Below are 15231 nucleotides of genomic sequence, written 5' to 3' on the forward strand. Positions count from 1 at the left end.
TCTGGCTTTCAAACCCCAAAACACGCTGCGCCAAAAATTGATCCACCCCAAGAATTGGGTCCCCTGACACATACACACATTAATGTAGTGTACGCTGTTAAGTGCCAGGAGGATTGCCAGGATTTATACATCGGGGAAACCAAACCACCTTTGGTGAAGCGGATGGCACAAGAGTGAAGAGCTACCTTGTTAGGCCACAGTTTATTTACACCTACAACCAGTGGACACTCTTTCAATGATGAGGATGTACACATCCTGGACAGGGAGGAACGCTGGTTTGAGTGGAGAGTCAATTTACGTGAAAAGGGAAAGACCATCTCTGAATCGAGGAGGAGGCCTAAGGGTACATCTTTCACCATCCTACAATGCTGTGATTGCAGCCATTCCCCAACTCTCTGTGAATGGTACTCATGGCCATTGATCAGTGGTTGTTGATCAATAATTAATAATAATGACAATTCACATATTAATGATCATGAAACTGACCTCACTGCCCATTTTTCATTTAGTGCTGCTAGCTTCACACATTATGCAAATGTACTGTTTTATAACGTTGGGGACTTCTTCCGTCTCAGTCAGCTGAGATGGAAGAAGTCACTTGGATGAGTGATGAAACATTTCTCCTACTGAAAACGGGATTAACAGAATAAACTTTTGGGGATTTCTTTACCTGTATGATTGAGCATGCATCAAGACATAATACAGCAAATATGAACAGAATAATTAAAGGTTTAAAAGTATAAATAATGTGTTACCAATCTGTCCATAAGCCATACTGATGAGTCTCTCGTTCACCAGCCTGTCTGATGCATTTCTGGGCTGTCTCTTCATGATGTCACTCTCAGCTTGTTCATAAGCCAAAGAAATTGCAGGGACCTGTGACACCACAAGTAAACAAAATCAACTCATAACTACATTATCTACCATTTCAACCTCTACATAGAACAGAATCAGGAGCCGAACAGCTCACCAAATCAGTTCCCAGATCAATACAGAGGATGGTGACGGTTCCCAGGGGCAGAGGGATGTTGGCGATCACAAAGAGGAGGAAGGGTGACATCTCAGGGATTTTACTGGTCAGAGTGTAGGCGATGGACTTCTTCAAGTTGTCAAAGATCAGACGGCCTGAAAAAGTAATTCAGGAGTTGCTGTGATGCTTTGTATTTTATATAATTTTTCCCAAGCCTGATATAGATCTTACCTTCTTCCACTCCAGTTAAAATGGAGGCAAAGTTATCGTCCAGCAGGATCATGTCAGCTGCCTGCTTGGAGACATCAGATCCAGCGATACCCATGGCAACACCAATGTCAGCTTTCTTCAGAGCTGGAGAGTCGTTCACACCATCACCTGTCACGGCCACAATGGCTCCCTGGACAAGGAAGAACATGTTTTTTACAAGTCACAAATAAAACACTTGTGAAACTGTGTCTGTGAGATTCCCTTCGGTGCTCACCTGTCTCTGGCATCCTTCCACAATGATCAGTTTCTGCTGAGGGGAGGTCCTGGCAAATACAATTTCAGTGTGGTTCCTCAGCACATCATCAATCTCCTCTGGGGTCATGTCTTTAAGCTCCCCACCGTGGATGACACAGGCCTTAGCATCCCTGTAGATTAGATTACAACAGTGTAAGTATAACAGCAGTTGTAATCCAACGTCCTGTGTCTGAGCACAGGGCATGATGAAGACAAGATGAAAAAATTGGGATAGAACAAAGAGTGAATCATCCCTGGCAAACAAAGAAAAAAATGTTATGTTAAGCAAAAAGCAACATTAGAAAATATTCGACTTAAGAAAATGTTGGATTCCTGCTGCATATAATGAATCACATTTTCCCCCACACAACAGAAGTGTTATTACACTTGCATTACAAAGAATTAAAGTGTCAGAGAAAATACAGTATTTTCACGTAAAAGGCATTTTTGCTTTACAGATTACATGACCTCTGTTCATGAACAGCAGCTACTTATCCTCAAAGTTAGCTAAATAAATCTTGATAAGAAAACTAACCTAGGGTTGACCTCCGAAACTGGAACATTCAAACGGGCAGCAATGTCTTCAACAGTCTCATTGCCTTCTGAGATGATACCCACACCTCTAGCAATAGCCGTGGCTGTAATTGGATGGTCACCTGTGATCATGATGACCTGCAAGGATTGAGGAGATAGAATGTTTAAAGTTTATGTGCAGAATTTTGTCATAAACTATATCCAAAAAATGCAAAATTTGAGATGTTCGTTCAAAAAGTTAGCATACCTTGATTCCAGCACTCCTGCATTTACCAACAGCATCGGGCACAGCAGCACGAGGAGGGTCAATCATTGACATGAGGCCAGTAAAGCACAGGTTCTCAGTGGGGAAGTTCACATCATCAGCGTCAAAAGCAAAGCCTTCTGGGAACTGGTCATCAGGCAAGTGAAAGTGGCTGAAACCTATAAGGCACAAATAAAATGTGACTGAGATTCCATTGTCTGTTCAGAATCAATCAGAATCTGTATCCGTTATGGTCTGGGAGGAACGCTGCCTCATTTCACTCTGTACTGTACTCAACATGGTTGAAATGAAAAATAAAGCCACTTAACTTGACTTGAATTTTTTTCTGCTAGCTAAAATTAAAATATATAAACACATAAGGAAGCTAGCTGTACCCAAAACTCTCTCTCCAAGACCTCCCAACTGGAGATAGGCGCTATTGAAAGCATCTTTTAGTTCGTCGTCCAGAGGCTGCTCTTTGCCCTCAAGCATGATGGTGGAGCAGCGATCCAAAATCCTCTCTGGAGCTCCTTTCATCACCAGCAGATGCTTGGTTTCTCCGGGGGTTGTGTTCTTATGAATAGAGAGCTGTGGGACAGCAGAAAGGCAGGATTTGAATGCAGGTTTTATCTATACTATCAGTGGTTTATGTAATGCAAGATGACTATGTTGTTCTACACTCTTGTGCCCATAACTGTTTATCAAAGATGGGCACAGCTTCCAGGTCTCAGGTGGACTCTTCGGTGGAGTCACACATATAAATTAACATACACACTCTATATACAATATCATTTTAAGTTTTAATACATTGTGTGGATGGTTTACCTGGTATTTGTTTGTGGAATTAAAGGGGATCTCAGCAATTTTGGGGTATTTTTCTCTCATTTCACTAACAGATCCACAGCACAACTCAATACACTTCAGCAAAGCAGCTTCTGATGCATCACCAGCAATATTTCTCTGTGGGTTTTAGCAAAAACAGAAATGGATTATATCGATCATAGATCAAATCCCTTTTTTTTAATAACAATATATTGCAAATAAAAATGAATGAGCAATAAATAACAATATAATAGCTCAATTATTTGTTGGTGATTTACATTACATTTATAGCAACCAGGTGTTTGTGGATGTCAGTCCCAAAATTGGGCAGAGGAATATGGTACTGTTTAAATTTAATTGGACAAGAAGACACCTGTAACCACACATATTATACAAATACTATTTGCAATAAATTACCCACCCTGTCACATTTAGTGGACTCACAGTGCAAGAAATACATATGTCATATATGATAGATCCAACAATCTCGCTGGCCACTTCTTGCTATGGCTCAAGCTGTATATTTAAAACATCTCCAAAAAGAAAATCAGTACACCAGGTAATTAGCTCTGTCCGAGCCTATGAGGACTTGTTCCACTAAAAAGCAAAAGTTACTAATATTTTTCTCCAATATTGAATTAAAGTATTTTCTGATGATCAGAATCGATGAACTAGAGCAACACATTTATGATGAGCTTACACTTTGGTGTTCAATTTCTGCCATTGTTACCTCATCATCGCAAACCCTATTGGAGCCTTGCTGCGTAAACTGACATGAAAATGTAACTACACTGCTGTCAATGCACCAGCATAAATGCTGTCAATAGCATCTGCCAGCTGTATATTATGCATGCTATGCTATAGTTTCTGCAAAGATTTACTGCAGATGTATAATTTATGCGCTAGAATTTGGTAATAAGAGGAGTTTTAAAGATGAAAATTTCTCACCTTCAGAATGGGAACATCGTTTTGGCCAGCCAGGAAGACGGCACGGTTGCAGAGTCCGGCGACTCTGGACAGAGCAGTCCAGGTGGGGGAGCTCTTTTGAAAAGCGACACCACTCTGGTTCTCAGTGGTGTCGGCCTCATGGATCTGGTTGTCAAACCACATGTGGGCCACGGTCATTCTGTTCTGGGTCAGGGTGCCGGTCTTGTCAGAACAGATGGTGGAGGTGGAGCCCAGAGTCTCGACAGCCTCTAGGTTCTTCACCAGGCAGTTCTTCTTGGCCATACGCTTAGCAGTCAGGGTCAGACACACCTACAGACAAAACGTAAGTTTTCAAAACTGTAAACTATGACAACTTTACACAATGAAATGAAAGGTATTTGAAGAGAATGTCATTAGACACCAAAACTCACAGTGACAGTAGCCAAGAGACCTTCTGGCACGTTGGCGACAATGATACCAATGAGGAAGATAACACCATCCAGCCAGTTATATCCAAGGATGACGGAGAGGATAAAGAAAGTAACACCCAAGAACACGGCCACTCCAGTGATGATGTGGATAAAATGCTCGATCTCAATGGCGATGGGAGTTTTTCCAGCTTCAAGACTGGAAGTCAGGGTGGCGATACGGCCCATGATAGTATTATCTCCAGTGTTGATGACGACTCCTCTGGCTGTGCCTGAACAGACAATTTAAATCCATTGATCAAAGGAACATAACATCACTATGCTTGTGAGGAATATAATAAATATTATACATAAAATTCTCTATCAACCACAAGCTGTTCATACTCTACCTTCAACACAGTTGGTGGAGAAGAAAGCAATGTTCCTGGTTTCCAGTGGGTTTTCATGGGAGAAGTCTGGAGCTCGAGTCTGGGGCTCTGATTCACCAGTCAGGGAGGAGTTGTCCACCTGAGAGATTAAAAAGAAAGTAATACAGGTAAAACAAACACATGAATACTATTTAATAAATATGAATTTAACTTAAGGAATAAATGGGAACTGGTTATGATGTTTGAATGAATCACAAAAATGCTACTCAGAATGAAGACTACCACATGCATCAGTATAATTAGCAACTTTGTTGCTATAATTAGCAACAACAGTTGCATGGAAGTAGCTGTCTACGTAAGTAATCTGGGCGCTACAGCTTTAAGCAGCTGCGCGCGCTCCCGCAGATGGTAATCACGATCACTGTGTAGCACAACACCTGGAGCTAAGGAGGCAAAACAATCGCATGAGTGCTGCTGTTTGACTGAGGAAGAATAAAGCAGTCGTGGTAAGCCAATCACATTACCACTTAAAGACAAAGCAACAAGGTGATATATACCAGTTTTTAAATTGTGTTGATAGGCCACGTAAAACCAGAGTCATGATAAACAATATATATGCGTGTTTTTTCCTCAATAGTTTCATCACGTTTACTGTCTAAGGACAGCGCAGCAAGCACTCTCTGCTTATGAGCAAAAAAACCCAAAAAACAGGGGAAGTTTTAGGAGTGACGGCGAGAGAGAGAGAGAGAGAGCGCAGAAAAAGAGAGAGAGCGAGTTTTGAGATGTGAGAGATTTGTGACGTTTAGCGTGTTTGGAGTGTGTAGTTAATGTGTTGTCTTGTGTAGTTAGTGTGTAGTGTTGTGTGTCAGAACAATGAGGCGACTGCTGTCTCCAGGTAGAAAAAGGAGTGATACACCTGCTAACTGTAAATTCAGACTCGTGAGGTTGTGCTGAAAAGGCTGATACCAAACAAGGCAAAGTAAATAGTTTTTAAAGGTGAAATGTGGAGGAAACATCAAAAGTAGTTGAAAATGGCCAATTATACCCTGGACCCCAGAGGGTTAAACATTTTTTTTAAAGTAACACAATAGTTACTTTTCAAGTAATTAATTACTTTTAGAATATTGTAACTCAGTTACTTTTTTGAAGAAGTAACTAGTAACTATAATTAATTACTTTTTCAAAGTAACTTGCCCAAAACTGGTCATAACTAAACTATGTCTAAAACTAACTAAACATCACAGCCTGTCTTCTTCTCATTTAAATAAATAAATAAATAATAGTAGATATCAAACACATGCTCTACAAAAATGTTTGGTGGCATTAAGAGTATTTGAGGCACAGACCTTGCAGCCGTGAGCAGAGATGATTCTCAGATCAGCAGGGATCCTGTCTCCTCCTTTCACCTCCACTAAATCTCCAAGCACCACCTCCTCGGTGTTGATGCTTTTCTTCTCTCCGTCACGGATAACCAGGGCTTGCTATGAAATCAAAGATTTTAGGAATTTTTGATTAACTGGGTTTGATTTTAATCCCAGCAGCAAAGCTTCAGATGATAAAATGTATCATCAGTGCAGAACATTTTCCTTAAGACTGTGCAAAAAATACTGCAGTTTCTTAATTCCTATAAGCTGTAAATATGTTGAATTTACATTAGTTTTCCTTTCAGTGTCTCACCTGTGGGACCATGTTCTTAAAGGAATCCATAATCCTGGAGCTCTTGGCCTCTTGGTAGTAGGAAAAGCAAGCCGTGATAATGACAACGGCAGCAAGCACAATCCCGAGGTACAACTGCATAAAGAAAGAAGAGAGAGTTAGGCGATGTTTGGTGGTACAGATTGTTTATCTTGATGCATGCTCAATCATCTGGTAAAGGTAGTCCCAACAAGTTGATTCTTTTCAACTGAAAAGGTTACATCCAGATGAACAGAATCAACTTTTTGGGATACACATTATTTAGTAGATAACAATTCAGATAAAGACTCGCTTACATTATCATTTCCAGGGTTCTCCTCTGAGGCAACCTGGATAGCGTAAGCCAAGAAGCAGAGGAATGCACCAATCCACAGCAGCATGCAGAAACCACCAAATAGCTGGAAACCAGAGGAAATAACATTCAGGCTTTGCTTGTTGTACTCACTTTTTTGCGTTTCTAATATGTGAGTTTAAACACAGATTTGTGGTTTGACTCTCACCTGTTTGCAGAACTTGACCCACTCGGGTGTTGTGGGAGGAGGTGTGAGGGCGTTGGGGCCATCTCGGGCCAGGATCTCTTTTGCTTTGGATGAAGAAAGACCCTAAAAACAGTCTCTCAGTTACTCCAAGTTCAAAAGACTTGTCTGTACAAGTGGAGTACACTACAGTTATTTCCCACCACAGTAATATTATAGCATACAGTTCCTATGACCCTTTTAATTGTGTGTTTTGTGGGTCGTTGTGAGGAGTGTTTTTATTTTATTTATTTTTTGTCATGTCCATCTAATGTCAGAAAAAGAAGTCAGACCTGACTTTTTCGCAATCATTTCACAGTGTTTCTTGGGTAATACACCTCCATTAATGGCATTACTTCACAAATAGCCTGGTAAGTTGACAAAGCATTGAATGCAAGCAAAATACACCGACTGCCAAATCTTCCCTCTCCTCTCTCCTTATCACACATTTGGAGTGCTCACCCTTGTTAGGTCAGTTCCATATTTTCTGTGAAGTTCATCGAAGCTTAATTTGTGGTCATCCTAAGGTGAAACAAAGACAGAAAGAGACAGAGAGATGCATTTTTAAAAACAAGTTAAAATCCCAATAATTTGTAAAGCTGCAGTTATAATCTCCTTTGAGAAAAATCTTTTGTAAACTTCCCCGTGTCCTCCAGAGGGACACAGAGAGCATAAAAAAGACTAATATCTGTGCATTATGTTGGTCCATGTTGGTCCATGGAGGAAATTTAAGATTAGCTAAAGCAAACAGTCAAGTAAGACTAGAATCTGTCTGTGAATGAAATTGTCTGCATTTTGACCTAATGCAGAACGTCATATTTTATATATAAAAACATATATATCATGTTGTTTCCTCATCTCTTCGTGAACTGAAATGGTTAGATGTTTAAGTCACAGCTGATAATCTTATAGGACTGTATTGTACAAATACAAATGTGCAAATATCAAAGCCACAGTTGTGGTCTCACATTTTGTTGGTTAACAAAGCATGAATTAGTGCTTGGAAGAATTAATTAATTAATTAATTATGAATAAATTAAACAAATTGAAATTTGCTCTGTTCAGAGACAGTGTTCATTAAATTATATAAGTGTATTTTGATCATTAAAAAAAAAGTCTACAGTAAGTTGTCCGAGCATTTTTTGGTCAGTCACCCTCGCCCCAACCCTTCATGGACTTGGTATCCAAACAAGGTGATGGAAAAACTCCATGTACAAGGACTGAACCCCACCCTGTGACTCTGGATAATAGATTTTCTCACCTACAGCCCTCAGTCTGTCTGCCTGGGCAAGCACACATGCTCCTTTCTCACTCTGACCAAAGTGCCTCAAGGCTGTATGGCGAGCCTTTGCTACATGATGTGCACACACAAGTTTGAAACCATCCATACCTCCAACATTATTGTTACAACTGCGGATGACATGACAGCCATCTGACTTTTAACTGTAATCAACGAAAACACATACAGGCAGGATGTTCACAATCTGACATCATGGTATGTGAGCAACATCTTTGTCTAAAACATCACAAAGACCAAAGAGAACCATGCACATGGCTTTATATCAATACCACAGGTCATGGAGGATGTCTCAGACTTCAGGTGCCAGGTGGTCACCATCACAAGGCACCTTTATTGTGATGACAACCCCTCAGCAGTCGTGGGTAAAGCGCAACAACTTTTCTCTATATTTCTAAAGGAGATTAAGATATTATTGTTGATGCACTTGCACTGTTGTTTAAGGAAGTTGGTCCAGTACTTATGTCCTTCCATGTGACGTTAGTATAAATGTAATTTTGGTATGCTTGTAAAATTACAATACAGGTCTTTAACCTACAAGTTCACTTTGACTGTTCAAAAATGAAAGTTTCAATCATCTGCTGCTCTGAGTAGGTTGAATACAGAATTATGCATTTCATTAATATTTACTTGTTCAATGAGAAGTCTTCAGCTTGGATAAAGTGTGACCAGCCACATTTATAAGCAGTTTTTACAGTGACATGAGAAAACGGGTGTGGTTGCATGGTTCACCCAGCACTTCTGCTACATTGCTGACGTATAATAAGCCATTTTTCTTACCAAATGTGCCATAGATAATGCGAACGTGCCATACACTACTGTTGCTACTATTGCAGCTCGAGAACACTTCTCCACTGATTTTGATGTTCCCACTCATAAACCCCCACATTTTCATCATATTTATATGGAACTGAGATGTCCTGTAGCACATCTTTGAGCTCGAGTTAAGATATAGGACGGTGATCACTAATATGCCACCAAGACGAGGCTTTAATCACCTAATAACAGTCTGCTGGGTGGCATTGTGCAGGAGGGTCATTTGCTGGATTCAAGAAACTAGAACATCAATCATGTATGTACGCCAATCATTCATCACAATTCTTGTCAAGCTTGTCAATGTCAAGGTCATACAATCTTAACCTTGAGCATTATCTGGGTTAAGAACCACTATATGGTTACTGTGTGTAAGTTTAAGTCAGTTCTGACTAATGCTGGAAGAGGAATATTATTCTCGTGAACAGAACAGATGGATGGCAGTGAGCTTGCCATTGACTAAGGTCAGCGGGCCTTCTGATGGACGAGCTTAAAATTCTTATTCTTATTCTTATTCCCAAAATTATTTGACAGCATATCATGTTCTGTCAAAATTGCATATTTTTTAAAATTGTTTTAGAAGCGTACAAGAATCACCAGTAAAATATTTTAATTCTCTATTTGCTTTCTATTTGGTTACGAACTGACATGGCCAAGGTCACTAGGTCCCTCAAAACCCTGCAGGCACCATGTTATTGTTATGAAATAATTTGTCATCCCTTTGTTTGCCTTGTGATGCTTCCCCAATGATGCAATTTCATCAGTGACCTTGAGAAGCAACCAAGACACCGGTTCAGAGCAAGAGAAGGCTGTATATATAATAATAATATATAAATACAACCAACTCCTTCACTCAGCATTTAAACCTTCTTTAGCTAGCATAACTTAAAAGTTCAGTTATAACTGCCAACATCTTAACATCTTAACATGGGATTGTACACAACAATGTTTATGAAGTACAGCTCGGACAGCTAGAGCTCATGCTCCAACCTGAAAACCATAGCAGACAATGGTTTCAGTCATGACTGTATCATTGTTGAGGGATTGCAGAAGTTGTGTTTGTGTGCTTGAGTGTTACCTGACAGATAATCACAGAGTGGCTGCACAAAAGAGGAGTACTCACCAGATCAACTTCTTTTTTCAGGTCCTCCGTATCCTTGGATTTATTACCCTTCTTGGTTGTTTTTTCGTCATTGTCTGAAGTGTTCGCCAGTTTGTAGTCATCATTCATTCGCTGGAATGAACAAAGTGTGACAAAATGAAGTTCTAAATAATGTGAGAAGATTTCCCTGAAGCTTCTTCTTCTATTTATTCAGAAAGCTGCAGAAAACCATCTTAATTAATTATTATTTGTAATGATTGGTAATAATTAATAGATAATATATTGTTGATTGGCATGCTGTTAATTATTAGAACAATGAATTCAAATTCGCATACATAATTTTAAAATATAGTTTCAGATAGTTGTTGTAAAGATATTGATATAGGTTTTGACATGAGAATGTGATATTAAGGTCCAATAAAAATATAAAAGTAAAATAAAATAAAGCTTAACCGAAAACTCATAACCAAAAATTGAAATGAATTTAAAGCTAAATTTTTTTTTTTTTTAAATATTAACATTAAATTAAAGAGCCCAGACTTAGTCCAAATGAAGTGAAACATGTGACAACACTTACTTTCGATCCCATGGTCACAGTGCAGTCTGTATCCTTCACTCTGCCCAGAGCAGAGACTACAGGTTACTCATTTTAGCCTACCTTTATACCTGGATAGGAGGAGCTTAGGGGAACGGTGGTTAGAGGACAAGGGATGAGCACAGTTGGGGAGGTCAGTGGTAGAGGGATGCAATCTTCCATGATCTCAATGAACTCCTCCCACACCTGAGTTTTTGGTTCAGCCACTATCACTCATGCTTGTCAAGTACTAGGTAGGTCTTCCGCTTGATGGCTTTGTTCACCTCTAGTATCCACTATTTTGTCTGAGGGATCCCACCACTGCGGGTACAACCTGCAGTGGTCTCAGGAAGAGAGGTGCAAAATATAGACCATTAAGACTCAGTATCCCTCCTTCTCTCTCAGAATGCATCCTCACTATACATTTTAGCACATCAAGCCTAAATGTTGTTTGATTTTCACTTCATGAGTAGAGTGGATAGGCTCCAGCCCCACTGTGAAAGTGGATGGATGGTCTTATCAAGTCTCATGTAGTAATACAATGCATGATCTGACTAGAGAGATTTCAAATTTCTATATTCTTCTACAAATCCACAATACAAAAGGAATCGCTGGTTCAGCCAGAATTTCATCACAGATCGATGGTGCAACCAAAGGAAATTTGTAACCCTGATGACCCTTATGAAACCAACCCGTGATCTTCCTGCTTAGGAAGAAATGACTGTCCTTGATAGCTGGCTGGGCCACTGTGAGTTGTTGGATATGTTTGTTGTAAATTCATGACTGTATGCAATCACTGGATTTTGCAAGATGAGGAAGGGTGTAAAAATGCTAACAAATACTTAAATAGTAAAACAGAAGGAGGGGGAGGGGGGTGAAACATGGAGAATCTCCTGAAGTATTATTAAAGAAGTGCATAAAGGCCAGTGAAAGGGACTATTGCTGTTTAACATATACATTTTGCTATTACATTTTGTTGTTATTGCATTTGTACAGTGTCTGTGAGTGTTTCAAAAGGTGCTTTCTTAAATAAAAATTATTATTATCATTATTATTATTATTATTGTTAACTCACTGGACCTAGATGACAGACTATTTGACTGTATAAAAATGCATACATAACTGCATCATTAATTCCTTTCTGGTGTGAGTCTGGAAATTTCTCAAAAATTAACACATCTGTCTGTGGAAGATGTTACAGAGATTAGAAACCTTGCTGAGATCATAGACGCTGACCACATTCCAGCAACAATTCAACGGCATATTTAAAACCAAAAAATAGTCCAAACCCATGGGTGGGCTGGCCAAGTAGTGCCGGTCACAAGCCTGGATACATTGGGAGGTTTCCATCAGCAAGTGCATCTAATTGCCAAATCAAACATATGGATCATGATGAGATGATCAGAATGAGACCTCCATACAAAATTGGTCCAGGTCTGGATTAACAATGACTGCCTATAGTTTTGTTGACCAGAAGGTGGAAATTGTTTTACTGTTAGCAGTAGACAGAGGAGGAGGAGGTAAAGGGGAAGGCGTGTTGGGAGGCAGAGAGAGAAGTGAGAGTAAGTACTTTAAATGGAGGGATGATGACTGGTAAAGAGAGAGATGGCTGATATGAGAAGAAAATGAAGGTAGTTTTAATGTCCATGTAAGAAACAAGTTGGAAGGGAAGCAAGGCCAGAAGCATTGGATTCAAACTGCTCTGCCATCGTGTAGATTGGAAGAGAAATAGAGTAGGGGTTATAAAGAAGGAAGATTATGTGAACAGTGTTGTGCTGAATGTTGTCCCACAGGTTGAATGTCATTTAGTAGAATTCTGGATGAAGTGGTAGAGATTGATGATTGGAGCGGACTTCAGTGGATATATAGGTAAATGGAACAGGGGTGATGAGGAGGTGATGGGTGGGTATGATGTAAAGGACAGAAGTGCGAAAAGGGAAATGGGTAAAGAATGAAATGGAATTTCAAGAAGACTAACGTAGGGTAAGAGTGGAGGAAGGTCCACACTGGTGGCCTGAATGTTATGCAGAAGATGCAACCTGGCATACAGAATATTTTAAGGTGATGAAGAAAGCTGACGGAGCTTTTTAACCTCACATGATCTCAGCCAGAGCGTCAGGCTTCAGGTACTCCTTGTTCCCAAAAACTGCTTCCTCTGTGGAAGGTGTGTTAGTGCAGCGGTCCCCAACCTTTTTTGCGCCACGGACCGGTTTATGTCCGACAGTATTTTCACAGACCGCCCTTTACGGTGTCGCGAATAATATAACAAATAAAACCAGTACCTGTACAAAAAAAAGTTAGATTTATTCAAAACACATGGGAAAAGACACAGGGATAGAGACTAAACGATAAAGAAAATAATAACAATAAAAACTGATTAAAAAAAACCAAAAAAAACCCTGAAAACCATAAATTTCACACCCGAGCCTCAACTCTCGCGGCCCGCGACCAGATGACTCACAGACCGGTACCGATCCATAGCCCAGGGGTTGGGGACTGCTGTGTTAGTGGGATCCAGGAGATCCCGAAAGCATCCCTTCCCCAACTTCAAAGCCAAACATAATTCTTATTCTTTGGTGTCATCAAACTCCTCCCTTCATCTATTTCAGCCACCTGTCTTGAAAAGTTTTCTTATCAAATTTTCTGAAACAAAATTAAATATCAGTTAGTGCATGTATTCTTGTGAACCAAATGTATTATACAAGTATTTCTGAGCCACAGTGTCATCAAAGATCTATGGTGCAACCATACTTGTGACCCTGATGTCCCCTATGTAATCAGCACGTGCTCTTCCTAATCAGGAAGGAAGGTTTGTCCTTGACAGCTGGCTCACTGGGCAGCTGGAAATAGTTGGATATGTCACAAAGCCATGACTATATGTAGTCACTGGATTATGCAATGTGAGGTTGGAAAGAAAGAGCCAAGTAGAGGAAATATGGAGAAAATCAATTACAGAATACAGACACCTGTTTACAAGAAGAATATTAGGTATTAGTGAGGTGTTAGCAAGTGCTTAATCCATGATTTCTATATTATTACTCCTCCTTAGTATGTCATTTATAAATATAGGTATTTTTCTCCATCTATTATTGATGGGTCTATCTAGCAAAAATCCCTCACTGGAACAATCAGAGACAATTCTACTACAATTGCAAAAAGCACTGGACACCAGGCAGAACTCTTTGTGTGATCTCGTGCACGAGGGAGAGAACTGTGACGTGCGCTGATTACATCCTATCACTATGCAATCGATTATATACCTCTAAGAATATATGAGTATATATTTCTAAGCATAAATGACAACCCTACCATATAAACCTAACAGTTATTGTTACACCATTCACAGCTATCACTACTACTACATGACTGCTAAAAATAAATCATAATCATAGTCATAATAATATTTATGAATGACATACTAAAGAGCAATAATGCCATATAAATAATGAATTAAGCACTTACTGATACCTTAATAACGCTTGATAGTGTAACAGCATTTGAAAATGTTACCTATGAGTTTAGCACCGGCCAAAGAGGAGGAGTGCCAGCAAACGTTCACAGTAGCTTATTAATCAACCTTTTAAAAAATGTCAGTGAAATTATGTCACCTATCATGGTGCCAAAATACTGATTTAAGATCAAAGATTTTGGAGACTTAAATTATTGAGCTACTTCTCATCATCATTCCTGCAGCGAGGGTGACAATCAAATTCATCTTCAGGTGTTTGTAAGTTTGTCCTGTACTAACTTTTCTAGTCATCCACAGTAAGTAAGATTACAGCTCTTACTTGCTGGCACTTATTCATACTGATTTTATTTTCTACTTTTTAAATTTCCATTAATTTATATCTTTTTCATCTACATTAGCCTCAGCTTTGTTATTCCTGTGCTAGTAGGTGTCAGGATGTCACATTACTAAATGCCAAGAATGTTTTCTGCCATGTTTGAGAGGGATACTGTTTTTTTTAATTCATACAATCTGACATAATTTTGTGGTTTTACATCAAATTATATGTTTTGCAATACCTGCTGTTAACAAAGCACTCAATTATATTAGGAATTATATTTCAAAATTGGATATTGGAAGTAAGCAGCATGGTACAGAGATATGATATCATATAGAAGACAAAGACAATAATAATAATAATAATGATAATAATAATAATAATAATAATAATAATAATAATAATAATATTCAAATTTCTGTTGCCCATATCAGAATGTACATTTTCATGCAGTTATTTTTTTAATGAATGAAATCCCGTCAGTTTACTTGGCAAAAACAACATTTATTTCAACAACTAGAAGTATAAAAATCCTAAGGTGGCAAGATGCCAAAAACAAAACAAAACAAAACAAAAAACATGCTGAGCACAACAAACTTTCCTCAAATAAATGTGTTATGTATTCGTTTTGTCTGAAATTGTATTTTTCTCAC

General features: G+C 39.0%; 1 protein-coding gene across 3 annotated transcripts in view; it reads right to left on the minus strand.

The window, feature by feature from the left end:
* LOC100699477 (sodium/potassium-transporting ATPase subunit alpha-1) overlaps window positions 1-10939 on the minus strand; it is a 118198-nt gene extending 107259 nt beyond the window's left edge. Inside the window, exons 1-18 of one of the 3 annotated variants that reach the window (XM_005452355.4) lie at window positions 10797-10939; window positions 10241-10351; window positions 7470-7529; window positions 6993-7094; window positions 6789-6890; window positions 6475-6588; window positions 6144-6278; window positions 4819-4936; window positions 4433-4701; window positions 4023-4331; window positions 3078-3212; window positions 2648-2840; window positions 2256-2431; window positions 2010-2146; window positions 1455-1605; window positions 1202-1370; window positions 971-1125; window positions 756-876 (exon numbers count right to left, since the gene is read on the minus strand). In XM_005452355.4, coding sequence (XP_005452412.1) covers window positions 756-876; window positions 971-1125; window positions 1202-1370; window positions 1455-1605; window positions 2010-2146; window positions 2256-2431; window positions 2648-2840; window positions 3078-3212; window positions 4023-4331; window positions 4433-4701; window positions 4819-4936; window positions 6144-6278; window positions 6475-6588; window positions 6789-6890; window positions 6993-7094; window positions 7470-7529; window positions 10241-10351; window positions 10797-10808 — 2569 coding nt within the window. In that variant the 5' untranslated portion in view covers window positions 10809-10939. The remainder of the gene's footprint in view (window positions 1-755; window positions 877-970; window positions 1126-1201; window positions 1371-1454; window positions 1606-2009; window positions 2147-2255; window positions 2432-2647; window positions 2841-3077; window positions 3213-4022; window positions 4332-4432; window positions 4702-4818; window positions 4937-6143; window positions 6279-6474; window positions 6589-6788; window positions 6891-6992; window positions 7095-7469; window positions 7530-10240; window positions 10352-10796) is intronic. The other 2 variants (XM_025903006.1, XM_019351428.2) reach the window with 2 other exon arrangements.
* Between the last annotated feature and the right edge of the window lie 4292 nt (window positions 10940-15231).

This window comes from Oreochromis niloticus, linkage group LG23 (assembly GCF_001858045.2).
Source record: "Oreochromis niloticus isolate F11D_XX linkage group LG23, O_niloticus_UMD_NMBU, whole genome shotgun sequence".
Classification (NCBI taxonomy): Eukaryota; Metazoa; Chordata; class Actinopteri; order Cichliformes; family Cichlidae; genus Oreochromis; species Oreochromis niloticus.